The sequence below is a fragment of the Cervus elaphus genome, chromosome 24 (assembly GCF_910594005.1).
Source record: "Cervus elaphus chromosome 24, mCerEla1.1, whole genome shotgun sequence".
Taxonomy (NCBI): Eukaryota; Metazoa; Chordata; class Mammalia; order Artiodactyla; family Cervidae; genus Cervus; species Cervus elaphus.
This window is the reverse complement of record NC_057838.1, coordinates 20,098,338-20,119,187: the sequence shown is the minus strand read 5'-3', so window position 1 is coordinate 20,119,187 and position 20,850 is coordinate 20,098,338. Positions and strand designations below refer to the sequence as shown.

The window sequence follows — 20,850 nt, the reverse complement described above, 5'->3', positions numbered from 1 at the left end:
CTTTTGCCCACTTTAGTCATAGTATTTGATTTTGTTTGTTTGTTCGTTTTTGAGTTGTAGGTCTTTATATATTCTGGATATTAACTGCTTATCAGATATATGATTTGCAAGTATTATCTCCCATAGACTCACTTTTAACTGTATTGATTGTATCCCTTGAAGTGAAAATGTTTTTAAGTTTGATATTCTATTTGTCTATTTTGATTTTGTTGCCCATGCTTTTGGTATCATATTCAAGCAGTCACTGCCAATCCCAATATCATGAAGTTTTCCCCCACGTTTTTTTTTTTTTTTTTTGAGGAGTTTTAAACGTTAGGTTTTATGTTTAAGTCTTTAATCTGTTTTGAGTTATTTTTGTATATGGTGTAAAGTAAGGATCCAATTTTATTCTTCTGCTTGCAGATATCCAGTTTCCCCAAAACATTGTTTAAGAGATTGTCCTTTCTCCAGGGTGGTCTTGGCTCCTTTGTTGATGATCAGGTGAACATATACGTGACAGTTTATTTCAGGCCCGTCTATTCCAGTGGTCTACTTGTCTGTCTTTATATCAGTAACATTGTTTTTATTATTATAGTTTTGTAATATCTTTTGAAATTAGCAAGTATGAGTCTTCCAATGTTGTTCTTCTTTTCCAAAGTTGTTTTTAGCTCTTTGGGGTTCCTTGAAATTCCATATGAACTTGAGGATGAATTTTTCCATTTCTGCAAAGAATCCTCTTGATGTTTTGATAGAGATTACGCTGACTCTGTAGATCACACCGGGTAATACGGACATCTTAACAATTCTAAGTCTCCTGGTCCATTAACGTGGGATGTCTTTCCATTTATTTGAGTCTTTTTAAATCTCAGTAGTGTTTTGTAGTTTTCAGTGTGTGAGTCTTTCACCTCTTTCGTTAGGTTTATTCCCAAGCATTTTATTCTTTTCGATCCCATTTTGATTGGAATTGCTTAATTTCCTTTTTGGATTGTTCTTGTCAATGTATAGAAACGCAGCTGATTTTTGTATGTTGATTTTATATCCTGCAACTTTGTTGAATTCATTCATTAGTTCTAATAACTGTTTGTGTATGGGGGTTGGGGGAGACTCTCTAGGGTGTTCTACATGTAAGATCATGTCCTCTGTGAACAGAGATAATTTTACTTTTTCCTTTCCAGTTGAATGTCTTTTCTTTCTTTTTCTTGCCTTGTTGCTCTGGCTAGGACTTCCATTAGTATCTTGACTAGAAGTGGTGAGAATGAGCATCCTGATCATGAAAGAAAAACTTGCAGTCTGTCATACTGAGTATGATGTTAGCTGTTGATTTTCATATATGGCCTTTATTGTGTTGAGGTAATTTTTTTCTATTCATAGTTGAAGTGTTTTATCATAAAAAGGTATAGAATCTTACCAATAGATTTCTGCCTCAATTGAAGCAATCGTGTTTTTGTTCTTCAACCTGTTAAGAGGTGCAACCCATTGATTTTCATATGTTGAATCACTCTTGTGTTCTGAGTCCCATTTGGTCATGATGTACTGATAGAAAGAGTTGCTAAGGGAAACCCCTCGCAGTCTAGTTATTAGGACTTAGCGCTTTCACTTCTGAGGGTGCCAGTTCAATCCCTTATCAGGCCACTAAGATCCCACAAGCCAAGTGGTGCAGCCAAAGAGAAAGAAAAAGTGTTGTTGAATTTAGTTTGCTGATACTTGTTGAGGATTTTTGCATCAGTATTAACCAAGGATGTGGATATTGGCCTGTAGTTCTCTTCTGTTATGTCCTATCTAGCACTGATGTCAGGATTATGTTGTTCTCATAGGATGAACTTAAAAGTGTTCCCTCCTCTTTAATTATTCAAATAGTTTCAGGAGGATTGGCATTAACTGTTCTTTAAATGTTTGGTAGAATTCCCTAGCTCAGTTGGTGAAGAATCCACCTGCAATGCAGGAGATCCCGGTTCAATGTCTGGGTCAGGAAGATACCCTGGAGAAGGGACAGGCTACCCATTCTAGTATACTTCAGTTTCTCTTGTGGCTCAGCTGGTAAAGAATCTGTCTGCAATGTGAGAGACCTGGGTTCGATTCCTGGGTTGGGAAGATTCCCCTGGAGAAGGGAAAGGCTACCCACTCCAGTATTCTGGTCTGGAGAATTCCATGGACTATATAGTTCATGGGGTCCCAAAGAGTGGGACATGACTAAGCGACTATCAGTTTCAAAGCATCAGTTTCTTGGTTTTTCTTTGAGATTTTCAATACTGATTCAGTCTTTTTACTAGTTATTGGTCTGTTCAGATTTTTTATTTCTTCATGATTCAGTCTATGTAGGTTGTATGTTTCTTGGTAGGTTGCATGTTACACAATTTGTAGGCATACAGTTGTTCATAATAGTCTCATAATCCTTTTTATTTCTGTAGCATCAGCTGTAGCATTTTTCTTTCATTTCTAATTTTGAGTTTTATCTGTTTTTTCTTAATCTAGCTAAAGATTTGTCCATTTTGTTGATCTTTTTAAAAGATGAACTCTTTCTTTCATTGATTTTTTTTCTATTCTCTATTTCACTTGAAAAGGGAAAGTGTTAGCTGCTCAGTCATGTCTGACTCTTTGAGACCCTAATGGACTATAGCCTGCCAGGCTCCCCTGTCCATGGAATTCTCCAAGCAAGAATACTGCAGTGGGTTGCCATTTCCTTCTCCAGGGGATCTTCTTGACCCAGGGATCAAACCTGGGTCTTCTGCTTGGCAGGCAGATCTTTTACTGCCTGAGCCACTTATCCCTGCATTAATTTGTATTATTTCCTCCCTCCTGTTAGCTTTAGGTTTAGTTTTTTCCTTTGATTTCTTGAGGAATTGTGTCACTTTATAGTTCTTTTGTTTGAATCAGGATCTAAAAACAAGGTCCATATATTATATATATTTCATAAGTCTCTCTAAGTCTTTAAGATATCTTCTCTTCTTATGCTGTGTTATTTATTTGTTCAAGTTATCTGGATTTATATCTTGGTATTTTCCTGCATTTTGGATTTGTGGTGGTGTTTGACATATACTGTCCTTCATATTTTCTGTAAACTGATAGAGGTGGACATCTATTAAAGTTAGAGCTAGAAGTTGGACAGATTCATGTTCAACTTTTGCCCTTTTTGGTAGGAAGACTCCACTGTTTTCAGGGATGCTGAGGCTGATCAGGTGTTGTCAGCTTGGCCCCACGACTAGAAAGTTCCACATCATCTTTTCATCTAAGGTTTCAGGAATCATTGATGATTGTTGCCTGAAGTCATTAGTAGGGATTGTAAAATGGTGGTTTTTTAAGTTTGATACATTTAATACAGAATGTATTTAGTAGGCCAGAATACCAAGTAGACTTCCTAGGAATAATTAGTTGGCTTTAATGTATTCAAGAGACAACGGAAGCTTCTTTTACCTCAGTTTTGTATTTTGAAGGAATTTTCGTGGCACTGAGAAATATAATCCTGTGAATTCCCTGGCAGTCCAGTGGTTAAGACTCTGAGCTCTTGCTCCTGAGGGCCCAGGTTCAATCCCTGATTGGGGAACTAAGATCCCACAAGCAATACAGTGTGACCAAAAAAAGGTATAATTCGGCCATCAGCCCCCAAAATGAGGATTTTTAATCACATCATTTCTTCTGTATTTACTAGCTATGGTTTTTCTACAAAGAATTCTCTTCATCAGTTTTTTGGTTATTCTGGAAAAGTCTGTAGCAAAGGCAAGAGCGATGCTGATTCTTCCCCTTTACTCTTGAGTTTTCAGGATAATGAACTGATACCCCAGCAAACTTCAAGGATGACCAAAAAGCTTTTCTTTTGCATGGGAAGGAGTTTTCTGAATTTGACTGTTTTTACATGTCTGATGTGTTTCAATCCAGTGAAATGTTAAATCTTTTGATGCTCAAAATAACCCCTCTTCAGCCAGTAGGAGCCCTTTCAAACTTGCTTCTATGTAATTTTGTTGTTGATAATAGTTATTGATTGTTTTAGGCCTATTTTGTATATATTCTACCCAGACTTGGATTAACTAATTTCTTAAGGAGCGCTGGTTTCTTTTGATGGGAAGTATTTAGAGACTATACTTTAAGGGACTAGATGAGCTGTTGTCATTTCTAAGCTGTTTCTATGGCTATTGCTGGGAAATAAATATTTTTTTAGAAAAAGGAAAACTTTAAGTTATATTATTTATTAGAGCAGTTTTATGTTCATAGCAAAATTGAGTGGAAGGTATAGAGATTTTATGATTATAGGATTTTTAATTAACTTTCTTTGATTTTATATTTGCTTCTGTTTTACATTGAAAATTTTGGTTCCTAACAACCCAGTATAATTACATATGTATCCTACTGTGTATTTTATGAATTCAAAATAGTTATGAAATATTAATAGGATGAAATCTACTGGATGCAGGTTTATTTGTTTTAATGCAGCTCAAGATATATTTTTATCCTTAGTTAAAATACTATTTCAAATTGACTTGATTCTTTTCTCTGTGGAAAGTTAGGTCTTAACTTTCTTAACTGTTTTTAACCTTTAAAATTTTATTTTATATTTTTAATTTTATTTTAAATTAATGAAATGTGCACTTACCTCTTCTCTGAGAGGAGCGGATAGAATTAAATCTGTAAATGTCTGTGAGTCCTGGAGGATAGGGAACTGATCCTCAACTGTGCTCACGTCTTTTCTATTCTACCATCTTTCCTTCCTCTTCCACTGAAATGTATTCTTTCCATCCACGGTCATTTGGAATGCTGAACAAAAATCTGTTTGGAATAAGACAAGCATAAATAAATAAAATGAGTAAATACATAAGCTATAGCAGATCATTCACAAATTCCTGCAGATCCATATTGGTTATCACTGTTCATTCACTGTGGCGGTTTTGCTTCTCCATTCTGTCTGATGTAATGATGCTTCCATGATGTTTCATGTTTGAAAGGGCTCCTGCTCTGGCACAATGAAAGTGTGTTTTATAGGTGACTGCAATACTGCTTCTCTTTCCCCTTGTTCTGTGAACTGAGGGGTCTGGGAAGCCCATGAGTGTAAACACCTCTCCACCCTTGTCTTCCCCCCTTCTCTTAATCCCATTTTGCTCACCCCTAGGGTACTATCAGCCTAGGAGGGTTGTGTCTCTGTCACCCTGGAGCTGAGCAGCTCATGTCAGGGATTCTCCAGGCTGTGGAGCCTGTGGGGTGAGTTGAGAGGGTATGTAGGGCCTAGGGATGGAGGTCCATGCAGAGGTGCTTAACTGAATTAGAGTGAGCAACTTAACTATCTTCACATAATCAGCATGACCCATAACTGTGATAGCACTGATCTCCTTTTATTTCTTTATTCACGTGGAGGAGTGTGCAGGAATAATGCAAATATAATCATTTTTAGTCCTGAGGATTAAGAAACTTGAGGCATGTTCGCATTACCTGGTGATGTAAATACTGATGTTATGTTTAATTTTTTAAAAGAAAGGCTTATTTACCACTGAAATAATCTTAAACATTGTCAGTAACTTTAAAACTGCTGTACTGGACAGTATGAGTTACCTGATACGTATTGGTCTGGGGTCACTTGTGCTCTGGCCTTTTTCTCCAGTTATTGTATACACTGTGCTCATTGGTTGGGGTGGTGGGGGTGGCTTGGAAAAGCCTGGGCTTTGACTTGCTTGGAATTACTTTTTTTGAGTGCTGTGACTTCATGTATTGTAAATACTGACGCTCCCGCACCCGAGCACGTGTGAAATAAAACTGTGAGTCTTCAGTCTTTGGTTCCGGTGCTAATTATTGAAAAGGGGTGGAATTGGCACAGAAGGCTGGTTTTCCGTTGCATATATTTTGGGGGAGTAAACTCTGAAGACAGCTTTCGTTCCTCCTGTCCCCACTCCTTGATTGTCTTACTTCCATTTGTAGTGCCACAGCCCAGAGATTAAGGAAGCTGGCTCCAGTAAGCTGGATCCTTTCAGGTCCTTCAGCTTGGAGAGGGGTCGCTTTGGAGCCGTGAGGTGGATGTTCCCTGTTGACTTTGGCTGTGGCAGGCACCAGTTAGAGGCAGTCTCTTAGGTGACGTCTCTTGCTTCTGCATCTGTCCATATTATCCCCCTTTAAAAAACATTTTTTGATTTATTTGTTTGGCTGAGTTGGGTCTTAGTTGCGCACTCAGGTCTTCCTTGTAGCACATTATCTTCTCTAGCTGTGACACGGGCTTTGTTGCCCTGCGGCATCCTACTCCGGGGGCCAGGGACTGAATCCATGTCCCCTGCATTGGAAGGTGGATTCTGCCACTGGACCACCAGAGAAGTCCCCCCACTTGCTGCTTTTCTAAGCTTTCTTTCAGAGACTTGCCACTGCTCCAGGTCTGAATCACACACTGTTGTTTGACTACCGTGACAGCTCAGAGTGTCCTGGCAGTCAAGGTCCCGGGGACAGAGCAGGTCGGGTACCAGATCCCTGGAGCAAGAGAAAGAAGGTGTCCTGCTGTCACGCCCACTCACAGACTGCTTTTGATGCTTTTTAGTGACAGTTTTGAAAGGATTAAAATGGTGTTGGTGTTCCACAGCCTCCCCTGGGGCTGGTGCTCGGTTAAACAAGTGGTCTCCCAGCATCAGCCTGCTTCTGCCAGGGCTCACAGGTGATCTGACTGCGGATGTGGTGAGGGTGTCCACTGAGTCTCTTGTGGAAGAGGCACCAGGAATCTGCAGTTTCAGGAGGAACTGTGGGCTTGTTCAGATTTCTCTTGGATGGAGGTGGGCAGTGGGTAGCTCCAGGACAATCTTCTGGCCCTTCCCCCAACCGTAGGCTCTAACTCAGGTGGAAGGTTCTGGAGGTTGTTAAGTAAGTTGAGTTGAGTGCACGCTCAGTCGTGTCTGACTCTTTGTGACCCCATGGACTGTAACCCACCAGGCTCCTCAGTCCATGGGATTCTCCAGGCAAGAATACTGGAGTGGGTTGCCATGCCCTTCTCCAGGGGATCTTCCCAGTCCAGCGATCAAACCCGCATCTCCTGCATTGCAGGTGGATTCTTTACTGCTGAGCCATTGGGGAAACCATCCCAATTTACACTCCTGACTGGGGACATTGCCATCGAGTAGGTCCTCTGACTTGTTGTGAAAAGGACGTCGCCCTTTTCCCGTGGCCTCCCAAAGAGCAACAAGGTGGGGATGACAGCATTTCAGAAGTCCTGGTATCAGTGTCAGCCTAGACTGCATTTGACAGTCCTCACAAGGCCTAGGGGTGCCCTTCCCTTAGGACAAAGGTGCCCTAAGTCCCATTGGGGAAGGAATTTTTATCATGTGTACTTGGGTGGCATCACAGGGCCCTTCCGCAAGGGGACCCTCCCTCAGTTGGATCCCGCCTCAGAGCTGGGGCCTGGATGAAGGAGGCGTGATTTCTCATGGTCGTGGCTGACCTCAGCCGTTTGTTCACGAGTGACTGATTTTTTTGTCTTTTATGAGACACATCAATCTGGAGCCCCACTGGCTGCCCAGCTGTCTCACCCTCTGGGAACGCTATGGTTTCCCAGCCCTTGCCCGAGGTCACCTCTGAGGTCAACACGCCCCGGTTGCCACCACAGTCATAGTGGTGGTGATTATGTCCACCGGCCACTGGCAGTTAGGTGGCCCCTCTTTGGGTATGCCAGGATTTCATCACCCTCGAAGACACGAAGCAGTGTCTTCTGCCATTCCCTGCCCACAGAGCGCAGCCCTCAGGGTGCGTGAGGTCTCCAGGGCCCTCCTCGCTTCCGCCTTCCTGACAGAAGGGCGCGTTATCTGGCCAGGCTGAGGGAGTGTAGGCAGATGGTGGGGTGTCTGGTCACCAGCTTTACCTTCTTGTCTCTTAGAGCTGTCTCACACCTTCCTTAGGATTGCACTGCAGTCCTGGCACCTCACTTCATTTCCCATAGGTCAACATCAAGTCCGGGTTCCAGCCGCACAGGGATGGATTGAATGCCTTTACCAAGATGAAAGCTCACGAATCTTGGGAGAATGAGCCATGTCCATGCACCCCCCTCCCTCCTCGTGTTCTGTCCCCTTGAGATCCGCTCCCAGGGTTCCCTTCCACCCCATTAGGTCCTGGCCTTATCTTTCTGGCAGGAGATGTAGGTCTCTTTCAACATTGCCACGGAAGCCTCTAGCATACACAGAATGCCCTGCGTGGACGCATGATATGAGCCTGTCAGCCAGTCTTTCTTCAAAGCTGCCAATCCGTTAATAAAAGCCAGCCAAGCTCAGGGTCCTTACAGTTACCAGCACCCCGTCCTTCAGCCCCGACCCACAGGGAGAGCTAGGGCAGATGCCAGCTCCTGTCTGCCTGTGTCTCCTCCCAGGCCTGTACTGGTGGGGCCTCAGTGCCTGTGTTTGCAAACCAGAGGCTGTCGCCCCCCCACTGAGCACTACTTTAGGGTTCTCACTGCTGTCTTGACGTACAGGAAATGAGAAATCCAGGTACAGACTCAACATCATGAGGATCTGCTGTTTAGGCCACTTCTGGAACAAACTGTCTTAATTTGGGTTCCTCTAGAAGTGAAACAGGCTTCTTTGGTGTCTCAGACAGTAAAGGGTCTGCCTGCAATGCAGGAGACCTAGGTTTGATCCCTGGGTTGAGAAGGTTCTACAGAGAAGGGAATGACAACTCACTCCAATATTCTTGCCTGGAGAATCCCACGGACAGAGGAGCCTAGCGAGCTACAGTCCAGTTCAGTTCAGTTCAGTCATTCAGTCATGTCCAACTCTTTGCGACCCCATGGACTGCAGCATGCCAGGCTTCCCTGTCCATCACCAACTCCTGAAGCTTACTCAGACTCATGTCTATTGAGTCGGTGATGCCATCCAACCATCTCACCCTCTGTTGTCCCCTTCTCCTCCTGCCCTCAATCTTTCCCAGCATCAGGGTCTTTTCCAGTGAGTCAGTTCTTCACATCACGTGGCCAAAGTTTTGGAGTTTCAGCTTCAGCATCAGTCCTTCCAATGAATATTCAGGACTGATTTCCTTTAGGATGGACTGGTTTGATTTCCGTGCAGTCCAAGGGACTCTCAAGAGTCTTCTCCAGCACCACAGTTCAAAAGCATCAGTTCTTCAGCACTCGGCTTTCTTTACAGTCCAACTCTCACATTCATACATGACTACTGAAAAACCATAGCTTTGACTAGATGGACCTTTTTCAGCAAAGTAGTCTCTGCTTTTTAATATGTTGTCTAGTTGGTCATAGCTTTTCTTCCAAGGAGCAAGGGTCTTTTAATTTCAAGGCTGCAGTCACCATCTGCAATAATTTCGGATCCCAAAAATATTAAGTCTCTCACAGAAAATTGGATTAAAGATTTATTGAGCATGGCCCCACTCATCAGAACAAGACCCATTTTCCCCCACAGTCAGTCTCTTCCATTAGGAAGCTTCCATAAGCCTCTTATCCTTATCAGGGGGCAGAAAGGATAAAAACCACAATCACAGAAAACTAATCAAACAGATCACATGGACCACAGCTTTGTCTAACTCAAGGAAACTATGAGTCATGCTGTGTAGGGCCACTGAAGATGGACGGGTCATGGTGGAGAGTTCTGACAAAACGTGGCCTGCTGGAGAAGGGAATGGCAAACCACTTCAGTGTTCTTGCCTTGAGAACCCCATGAACAGCATGAACAGGCAAAAAGGTATAACACTGAAAGATGAACTCCCCAGGTCTGCAGGTACCCAATATGCTACTGGAGAAGAGTAGAGAAATAAATTCAGAAAAAATGAAGAGACAGAGCCAAAGAGAAAACAATGCCCAGTTGTGGATGTGACTGGTGATGGAAGTAAAGTCTGATGCTGTAAAGAACAATATTGCATAGGAACCTGGAATGTTAGGTCAATGAACTTGGAATGTTAGGTCCATGAATTTCTCATGAGGCAGGTATGGTGGTCTGGTATTCCCATCTGTTTAAGAATTTTCCACAATTTTTGTGATCCACACAGTCAAAGGCTTTGGCATAGTCAATAAAGCAGAAGCAAATGTTTTTCTGGAACTCTCTTGCTTTTTCAATGATCCAGGAGATGTTGGCAATTTGATCTCTGGTTCCTCTGCCTTTTCTAAATCCAGCTTAAACATCTGCAAGTTCACAGTTCACATACTGTCAAAGCCTGGCTTGGAGAATTTTGAGCATGATTTTTCTAGTATGTGAGATGAGTGCAATTGTGCAATAGTTTGAGCATTCTTTGGCATTGCCTTTCTTTGGGATTGGAATGAAAACTGACCATTTCCAGTCCTGTGGCCACTGCTGAGTTTTCCAAATTTGCTGGCATATTGAGTGCAGCACTTTCACAGCTTTTAGGATTTGAAATAGCTCAACTGGAATTCCATCACATCCACTAGTTTTGTTCGTAGTGATGCTTCCTAAGGCCCACTGAACTTTGCATTCCAGGATGTCTGGCTCTAGGTGACTGATCACACCATCATGGTTATCTGGGTCATGAAGATCTTTTTTGATTGTTCTTCTGTGTATTCTTGCCACCTCTTCTTAATATCTTCTGCTTCTATTAAGTCCATACCATTTCTGTCCTTTACTGTGCCCATCTTTGCATGAAATGTTCCCTTGGTATCACTGATTTTCTTGAAAAGATCTCTAGTCTTTCCCATTCTGTTGTTTTCCTCTATCTCTTTGCACTGAACACTGAGAAAGGCTTTCTTATCTCTCCTTGCTATTCTTTGGAACTCTGCATTCAGATGCTTATGTCTTTTTTTCTCCTTTGCCTTTCACTTCTCTTCTTTTCTCACCTATTTGTAAGGCCTCCTCAGACAACCATTTTGCCTTTTTGCATTTCTTTTTCTTGGGGATGCTCTTGATCACTGCCTCCTATACAATGTCATGTACCTCCATCCATAGTTCTTCAGGCACTCTGTCTATCAGATCTAATCCCTTGAATATATTTCTCACTTCCACTGTATAGTCATAAGGGATTTGATTTAGGTCATACCTGAATGGTCTAGTGGTTTTCCCTACTTTCTTCAATTTAAGTCTGAATTTGGCAATAAGGAGTTCATGATCTGAGCCACAGTCAGCTCCTGGTCTTGTTTGGCCGACTGTATAGAGCTTCTCCATCTTTGGCTGCAGAGAATGTAGTCAATCAGTTTCGGTATTGACCATCTGGTGACGTCCATGTGTAGAGTCTTCTCTTGTGTTGTTGGAAGAGGGTGTTTGTTATGACCAGTGAGTTCTCTTGGAGAAACTCTGTTAGCCTTTGCCGTGCTTCATTATGTACTGCAAGGCCAAATTTGCCTTTTACTCCAGGTTATCTCTTTACTTCCTACTTTTCATGGACCTAACATTTCTGTAGGACCTAAAACGGGGTACAGTCCATGGGGTTGCAAAGAGTCAGACATGACTAACAGTTGGAGCAACTAGCAGTTATACTTTTCAAAGTAAAACATGAAACAAGGGCTTCAGTGCATGTGATCTGAGAAGCTGTCCAAATTGGACAGGTGGAAAGAGGCAAAAGCCTACATGAGGATGTATATCATAATTCTCACTCTGGGCGACAGGACTGTGATTCTGCCAAAGACTCCTGGAGAGTCCACAGAATGTCTCCTGAATTGTCTGCCTGAAAGAAGAGAGTGTAATTATCCCCCTTCCACCAGGGCTGCCCCCAGGGGTGTGGACTCCACCTCACTCCTGGGCCCTGTCCTTCACTATCTCCTGGAGTTTGCTCAAATGGAGATAGTTTGCTCCATTGAGTCAATGATGCCAGGCAGCAATCTCATCCTCTCCATTCTCCTCCTGCCTTCAATCTTTCCCAGCATCAGGATCTTTTGCAATGAGTGAGCTCTTTGCATCAGGTGGCCAAAGTATTGGAGCTTCAGCTTCAGCATCAGTCCTTCCAATGAATATTTAGAGTTGATTTCCTTTAGGATTGACTGGTCGGACCTCGTTGCAGTGCAAGGGACTCTCAAGAGTCTTCTCCAGCACCACAATTCGAAAGCATCAATTCATTGGTGCTCAGCCTTCTTTATGGTTCAACTCTCACATCCATACAAGACTACTGGAAAAACCATAGTTTTGACTAGACAGACCTTTGTCAGCAAAGTGATGTCTCTGCTTTTTAATGCGCTGTCTAAGTTTGTCATTGCTTTTCTTTCAAGGAGCAGGCGTCTTTTGATTTCATGGCTGCAGTCACTGTCTACAGTGACTTTGGGGTGAGAAATCACAAAGACTTGAGGGATGAGTTTGAGATGAGACCCTGTCAGCATACAGTACAATGAGTTCCCAAGGGACTCTCCACAGGAGCTGATATAGAATGTGTTTTTTTTTAATTAAAAATATTTATTTATTTGACTATGCCAACTCTTAGTTGCGGTACTTGGGATCTTTAGTTGCGGCCTGTGGGGTCTAGTTCCCTGACCGGAGATTGAACTCACAACCCATGCATTGGGAGCACAGAGTCTTAACCACTGGACTGCCAGGGAGGTCCCCTCAGTTCACACTTTAAGCTTAATTTTTTCCCAGTTTTGTTGAGAAATAATTGGCATACATCCCTGGATAAGTTTAAGGTAAACAACATGATTGACTGATTTACATATTGTGAAATGATTACCACAGTAGGTGGTAATACCCCTCTTCTCATATTGATACAATAAAAAGGAAAGAAAGGAAACCCAGGAGACCTGGGTTCTATCCATAGGTCAGAAAGATCCCCTGGAGAAGGGAATGGCTATCCACTCCAGTATTCTTGCCTCGAGGATTCCACAGACAGAGGAACCTGGCGGGCTACGGTTCATGGGATTACAAAGAGTCCGACACGACTGAGCGACTTTTACTACTACAGACTTTACATACAGTGAAATACACGAGAGATTTTGTAACGTAACAGTGTTTGGGTTTTTTAAAGATTTCTTTAATTTTGGCTGTGCCGGGTCTTCTTTGCTGCGTGCGGGCTCTCTCTGGTTGTGGTGCATGGGCTGTGAAGCAGTGTGGTGGCTTCTCTTCTGGAAGCACAGGCTCTAGGGCACCCAGGCTTCAGCAGGTGTGACGCCCTGCCTTAGTTGCCATGAGGCATGTGGGATCTTCTCGGAGCAGGGATTGAACCCGCGTCCCCTGCATTGGCTACAGGATTCTTAACCACTAGACCACCAGGGAAGCCCACCGCTTGATGAGTTTTGATAAATGCATACACCTGATAATCCCAAACCCTGATTCAGCTCTAGGATGTTACCATTGCCCCAGAAAATTCCCCAGTGTTCCTTCCCAAGCATTGCTATTTTCAAAAATATTTTATTTTGTTTTAATACTGTCAACTTTTCAGAGTAACTCTATCACTGGACTTTAAAATGTCCCACATGTTAGATTTGGCTTATTACTTCCTTGTGTTAGAGTTAGATTCAGGTTCAGTTGAGATTAAAGTTCAACAATGAGCACTGCTTCGAGGTGGGGCTGTGTACATCTTCCTGAATCACAACATGACAGTCACGTCTGCTTGTTCCACTTTTATGAGGTCAGCATGAACAGAGGGGTCACATCTGCCTGATCCCTCCTTTATAAGATTCCTTCAACCTTGCTGATAGTTTTAGCATACATTGATGATTACCAACAGAGGTCCGTCTAGTCAAGGCTATGGTTTTTCCAGTGGTCATGTATGGATATCAGAGCTGGACTATAAAGAAAGCTGAGGGTGGAAGAATTTATGTTTTTGAACTGTGGTGTTGGAGAAGACTCTTGAGAGTCCCTTGGACTGCAAGGAGAGCCAACCAGTCCATCCTAAAGGAGATAACTCCTGGGTGTTCATTGGAAGGACTGATGTTGAAGCTGAAACTCCAACACTTTGGCCACCTGATGCGAAGAGCTGATTCATTGGAAAAGACCCTGATTCTGGGAAAGATAGAAGGCAGGAGGAGAAGGGGACGACAGAGGATGAGATGGCTGGATGGCATCACCGACTCAGTGGAGATGAGTTTGAGTAAACTCCGAGAGTTGGTGTTGGACAGGGAGGCCTGATGTGCCGCGATTCACGGGGTCGCAAAGAGTCAGACACGAATGAGCGACTGAACTGAACTGATGATTACAGCTTAAGTCTATTATTTCGCTAAAGGCTAGGAAAGGATGTTTTTCAGATTCTGTTACTCTTTTGCCATTTATTAGCTCGAATTCTGTAAAGAATTCTCCTTTGTCAACTTCTTGGTTACCCTGAAATATATTTTTTCAGTGAAAAGGGAAATAACCTGCTTGTTTTTTTCCCTTTGCTTGTCATTTTTGGAGTAATGAGTTGGTACTCTGGCAGTCTCTAAAGGTGACTGGTGAATGCTTTTATCCCCTGTGTGTATCATTATGAACTCATAGGTGTTAATATCCTTGCAGTCTTCTTTTTCCAGAGGATACCCTAATTTAAGTTTCTCTCTTTTAAAAATATTTTTTAATCTCTTGGCTGCTTTGCATGGCATGTGGGATCTTAGTTCCCTGACCAGGGATTGGACCCTGCATTGGCAGTGTGGAGTTTTAACCACTGGACCACCAGGGAAGTCCCTCTCTCTTTTTTAAAGAAAAAGCTCATTTTTTTTCTGCCCAGGGCCAGTGGGAGCCTCTGGCTGAGGCCCTGTGTTCATCCTGCAGCTAAGCAACCCATGAGTTCTGTGGGGTCCACTTCCTGCCCACCTGACCCCTCGCTACCTCCACCAGGGTCCACAACTCTGCTGCCTTGATTGCCATTTCAGGAAAAGAGCAGAGTGCCAAATATTTGAAAACACACGCCTGATCCTATCAGTCTTCTGTTTAAGTAGCTCTCTATAGCTCTTGGCATAAAGTCCAGGCCCTTGGATGTGGACGTCAGAGCCCATTCCTTCTGGCCTCTCCCGTCTCCCCAGTTTCGGCTGTCACTGTGCTTTATTTGGGTTGTTCCACCACTCCCTGCCCGAGTGCCGCACCCTCTCCATCAGGGCTCCCAGTTTCTGCTGCCTGCCTTCACCTCTCCTTGGCTAACTGTTCTTCATCCCGGGGCTCAGCTTAAACCAGGCATTCTCAACGCTGACTGTACATTGCATCATCTGGGCAGTTTTACGAAATACCAAGGCCTGGGCTCCACCCAAGATCAATTAACATCTGTATGTCTGGGTGATAAGGCTTGACTTTGCTATATTTAAAAGCTTGGGCAGGTGATTCTGATGTGCAGCCAAGGTTGAGAATCACAATTTGAGGTGTTCCTTCCTCTGGGAAATTCGTCTTTGCCCCCCAGACCTGGGTTACAAGCCGTTTATTTCTGTTGCCATCTTCTGCTCTTGTCCTGTCCCCCAGCTGTACTCGATATAATTGGATGACTGTATATGTTTAAGGTGTACACCCCAGTGGTTTTATCCTCATTTAATCATCTAGGACTCACTGTGTTGATTCTTGGGTTTCTTCCTTACTAGACAGAAGCTTCACGTGGTTCCCCTGTTATTATTCAGCACATAGTAGGGGTTTGTAATTTTTATAAGTAGTTATTAAGCTGGTGTTTGGGCTGTATTTTGAGGTTGTTTGAATGCAGAGACGGTGGTGGTGCTCTGTTCTGTGGGATTAAGCCGGATTTCACCTTCTGCCGCATCACTCCTCTCTAAGCTCATTTCCTACTTTTCTGAACTGCTTCTCTTAGACAAGGAGATTTGTGGGATCTTAGTTCCTTGACCAGAGATTGAATCTGCATCCTCAGCCATGACAGTGCAGATTCCTAATCACTGGACAGCCAGGAAATCCCCAACAAGCAGACTTTAGACAGCCCTTTCCTCTTCCCAGTTCTACCCGAAGTCGCTCCCTCCCCTTCTATCTAAAGAATTTCCCCAACCTCTGAGCTGCCTTTGAACTCCTAGAACTTGTGGGAAACCCTTATTTGATATTTAGTCGTATACATGCTGTGAGATGTTTCCAAAATCATCCATTGGGCCACAAGGTATAAGAAATAATTTTTATATTTTTGTTAATTTCTGATTTTTGAATGGCGATTAAAGCATTGCTTACTGGAAGAATAAAGGGATATTGACACTCTGGCATTTGAAAAAATGATTCTTAAACTAGTTTTTTGTTTATTTTTGGTTAGTAAAGCTTTCCAGCTGTCCCTTAGCAGTCTCTGAATTGTTTAACTTTTAATCACAATGCTTTTTTTTTTTTTTTGCCATACCTGCAGCAAGCGGGATCTTAGTTCCCCAACCAGGGATCAAATCCATGCCCCTGTGGTGGAAGTGCAGAGTCGTCACCACTGGACCCCCAGGGAAGTCCCACAGTCATAGTACTTTAACTCTCTAGTTGGATTTCAAGCCAAGTGTGATCTAGGACCCTTGCTCTCATGGTTGTTTCCAGATATGGCTTCAAGGGCAACACTCAAAAGTTTCATGGACTGTTATGCTGCTATGAAAAAAAGATTTTTAAAAAATGCCTAAAGATGCACAAGAAGTTTTACCAACAATTGTTCAGTCGCTAAGTTGTGTCTGACTCTTTGCAACCTCATGCACTGTAGCACGCCAGGCTTCCCTGTCCTTCACTGTCTCCCTGAGTTTGCTCAAACTCATGCCCATTGAGTCGGTGATGCCATCCAACCATCTCATCCTCTGTCGCCCCCTTCTCTTCCTGCCCTCAATCTTTCCCAGTGTCAGGGTCTCCTTTCCAATGAGTTGGTTCTTCAAATCAAGTGACTGAAGTATTGGAGCTTCAGCTTCAGCATCAGTCTTTCCAGTGAATATTCAGGGTTGATTTCCTTTAGGATAGACTGATTTGATCTCTCTGCTGCCCAAGGGACTCTCAAGAGTCTTCTCCAGTTCCACAGTTCAACAACATCAGTTCTTTGTTGCTCAGCTTTCTTTATGGTCCAACTCTCACATCTGTACATGACTACTGGAAAAACCATAACCATTGTTAACAATGGAGGACACTAATTAAATGGTTTCTTGTAACCCTGGGTCGGGAAGGTCCCCTGGAGAGGAAGTGGTAGCCCACTCCAATATTCTTGCCTGGGAAGATCCCATGGATAGAGGAGCCTGGTGGGTTGTAAGGTCCAGAGCATCGAAAAAGAGTTGGACGTGACTTAGCGACTAAACAACAACAACAATTTGTAACCCTGGTCCTGTTGCTACTTGAGGTCTGTTCCTGCCTTTTTCCATCCACCAGAGGGCAGTGTTCTATTCTACCTAAAAGTCGGCCTCCCCTTTGAGGTCTTCTCTTTCAACTCCTATCATTTTGCCTTCTGAAGTGATCACCAGTGTTTCTTGAAATTTGATTTGATTCTAGAAATACAACTTACACTGCAACACCACAGATATACATCCATATGCAAATCTATATATGCCTATATAACTAAAGTTTCATAAAATAACACTTATCTTTGTAGAGAACAGACTTGTGGTTGCCAGGGAGAAGGGGGTTGGGGGAGGGATGGATGGATTGGGAGTTTGGGGTCAGCAGATACAAACTATCATATAGGGAGTGCAGAGACAACAAGGTCCTACTGTGTAGCACAGAGAACTATGTTCAATATCCTGTGATAAATCGTAATGGAAAAGAATATGAAAAAAGATGTATATATAGGTACAACTGAATCACTTTGCTCTACAGCAAAGATTAATACAACATTGTAAATCAACTACTTCAATAAAATACAATTTTTTAAATAACACTTGTCTTTACTATGTGTAACACTGATTTTTTTCTTTTTTCCATTCTCTTTCATTTAAAAAAGTTCTGATCACCCAGATTGAGTTCACGATTCACAAACTGGGTGGCAGATATTGCCTTCGAGTTCATTTAGTCTGGCATCCTGCATTTTTATGGATGAAGAGACACAGGGTTAGAGAAGGGTGCTCGGTCATGGTGGGACTCAGAGCAGCAGCTAGGAAAAGGTTTCAGGGCTTTGGAGGTTTCTGGCCTGTTGCTCTCAGCATAGTGACATTCCTGCTGAGGGAAGTGCAGGGCTCCAGCAGGGCATGGCCACAGGGGGCAGAGGGGGAGGCAGTATGTGTGCATGTGTGTGTGTGCATGTGCGTGTGTCTTGCCGCCCCAGCACACTGGGTTTGAGAGGAGTCCCCTGTAGCAGGGGGACTCTTTGGTAATGTAACTTCAGCATCTCAGCCACTGATTGTCACATTAGTGCCAGCCTCTGGAACTTTGCATGTAGGTCCTCCTCGCTCTAACTCAGCAGTGGTTTGTTTTATAGCCCAGGACCAGGCATGTACACAAACTAAACGGGTAGGGAGTCCCTCAGCACCGTCCAAACATCTGCTTTCTGAGGGTGGAAGTTCTCATCTGGTCCAATCCTTGCTCTGTAGAACGCCACCCAGAGAACATTCCAGATCGACTACCACCATAACCGCTTCCTCAAGGATGGCCAGCCCTTCCGCTACATCTCAGGAAGCATTCACTATTTCCGTGTGCCCCGCTTCTACTGGAAGGACCGGCTGCTGAAGATGAAGATGGCTGGGCTGAACGCCATCCAGACGTAAGTAGGAGGGCGCTGGGCTCCCCTCCAAGGCAGAGACACCCACGCCTGGAGTGGGGGGCCAGCTGCATCTCTCTGTGCAGAGGTTTCGTTGCTCAGAACAGGAATAACATGGTCTGGTGTCCCACTCCAGTATTCTGGCCTGGGAAATCCCATGGACAGAGGAGCCTGGCAGGCCACAGTCCATAGTGTTGCAGAGAGTCAGACACGAAGTGACTTAGCATGCACAGTCTCCTGGGAGAGGTTTGTCGTGGGCTTGGGTGTCACTTCTTTAGACAGTTAACTACTTCTTCCAACCTTGAACTTTGTCAGTAGAAATCATAAAATGAATATCAGCTTAAAAAGGCAAAGGGAAGTAACAATGATTGAGGATTTGCTGTGTGCAGGACATACGACATGGATGATGCCATTTCTCCAAGTTCACTATTACCGAATGTAACTGATAAATCTGAAATTTGCCGAGGCATGTGCTTTTGGACGGAAATCCGGCTGAGATTTGAAGTGTGTTTGTAGGCGGCCATAGCTCCTCTCAGCTCCTAGGGGAACATGCCTTGTTGGGTAGATCCCTGAAACCTAGTTTGTCTTTGTGGTTCTATGGCCCAGGATTACAGAATCACCCCCAATAACTATCTCTCCTCATCTCTTCTGTTTGTTTCAAAGTGACTAATTGAGAAGGAAGTTGGGGTGGCTGGCCACTCTGGTTTTTGTGTTGCTGATGTGGATTGCTGATAACTTTTCAAAGATAAAGTATGAGAAAATCCAGCAGCAGATTCCTGGGACAGATGGTTAGGGAGAGTCCCACTCATTCTCCTGGTTGTAGGACCACTGGGGCCTGTCTGTAGTTTTAGCCCTAAAACTAAACTTTTAAAACTAAACTAAGTTCTCGGAGACCAAAATGGTTCCAGGGAACCCTGAAACCCTGAAACCATAAGTCAGGGGTCATCAGAGAGACCTTTGTGATGGCAATGGGTAGCTTCGTATTTAAATTTGTGTCCTGTGCTGCAGGCAGTCAGGGGAACTGGTCAGAGTTTTTGTTACTTTACCTCCTTCAGGGTATTCCTGATAAAATTTTTGATTAGGAGGACACAGGGTTTGGAGGCTTTTCCGTTTTTATTGAAAAACATTTTTCAAAAAGTAAGTATATCGCTTATGACCTTAACACAGGTAACTTTCATTTTTCCTAAGCCTTACACAGGCATATGTAATTTTTACACAGTAGAAGTTTGTGTCCATGTAACTATGTATTTTTTGTTTTTTGGCCATGCCTTGTGGCTTGCAAGATCTCAGTTCCCCAACCAGATACTGAACTCCGGCCCTGTCAATGAAAGCCCGGAATCCTAACCACTAGGCCACCAGGGAACTCCGTATATATATATATATATATATATATATATATATATATATATATATATACATATTTTTTTTTTTTTAAATCAAGCATTAAATAGGAATGGGCATCCTTTGTGGAGCATACACTTAAAAGTGTCCCCACAAGTTTGATTATCTGGGTAGCTGCCGTGAAAGCTCAAAGCAAGAGTTTTTTCTCAAGAGCTGCCTTAGGAAGATGTCTGTGTGTGTCCTGTGGGTTTATAGTTCTGCTGAGTGGTTTAGAAATTTGTATGGAATACCTGGACTTTTGAGCTATTTTCAGGAAGGAGCTGTGTGCGTCTTGGCAGGTACGTGGCCTGGAACTTCCACGAGCTGCAGCCTGGACAGTACAATTTCTCTGGGGACCACGATGTGGAGCATTTCATTCAGCTGGCACACGAGCTGGGACTGCTGGTCATCCTGAGGCCTGGACCCTACATCTGTGCAGAGTGGGACATGGTGAGTGCGGCTGACCTGGCCTCGTCTGCCTGGTGCGTGGGCAGACGGGGCTCTGGGGGAAAGGGAATGAAAGCGCTGTGGATGAATCTCCTCCCAGATAGCACTGGCCTGTAGCTAAGAAAGCCCAGTGTCTTTCACCTTAGGAGGTGGCCAGGCAGAGAGGAGCAGGGAGGGGTGAGAAGGCATGGGTCCTCCTGGTGGTCACAGACAGAAGTCAGTTTCCTCATCTGTTAAGAGGAGTTCATGAAGTGGCCTCTGTCTGCCCCACAGGGTACATGTGAGGTTCAGGGGAGCAATCTATGGAAAAATCTTTGATTCTCAAAACGTTGCATTCATGCAGAGTGATCTTATTTTTTATTATGTTTACAATTTCTCATTGCCCTGAAAGTTACAAACCAGAAAGCCTAGCTTAAATACCTGTTCTGCATGACACATTTCTTCTTTACTCTCACTGCTAGTAGTATTAATAATTTCTATCTCCCCTAAGACCTTAAAATGGTTTCTTTTTTTTATTTGTTTGCTTGTTTTCCCATCCTAGGGAGGATTACCTGCTTGGCTATTGGAGAAAAAATCTATTGTTCTGCGTTCTTCGGATCCAGGTGAGTTGTTAGAGATGTTGTAAGAGAATTTAAGAAAGTTCAG

At 43.5% G+C, this 20,850-nt stretch overlaps 1 protein-coding gene across 1 annotated transcript in view; it reads left to right on the top strand.

The window, feature by feature from the left end:
* Positions 1–20,850, top strand: part of GLB1 (galactosidase beta 1) — a 100,935-nt gene that overhangs the window by 8,073 nt on the left and 72,012 nt on the right. Inside the window, exons 2-4 of the mRNA XM_043886598.1 lie at positions 18,212–18,381; positions 20,058–20,208; positions 20,747–20,807. Coding sequence (XP_043742533.1) covers positions 18,212–18,381; positions 20,058–20,208; positions 20,747–20,807 — 382 coding nt within the window. The remainder of the gene's footprint in view (positions 1–18,211; positions 18,382–20,057; positions 20,209–20,746; positions 20,808–20,850) is intronic.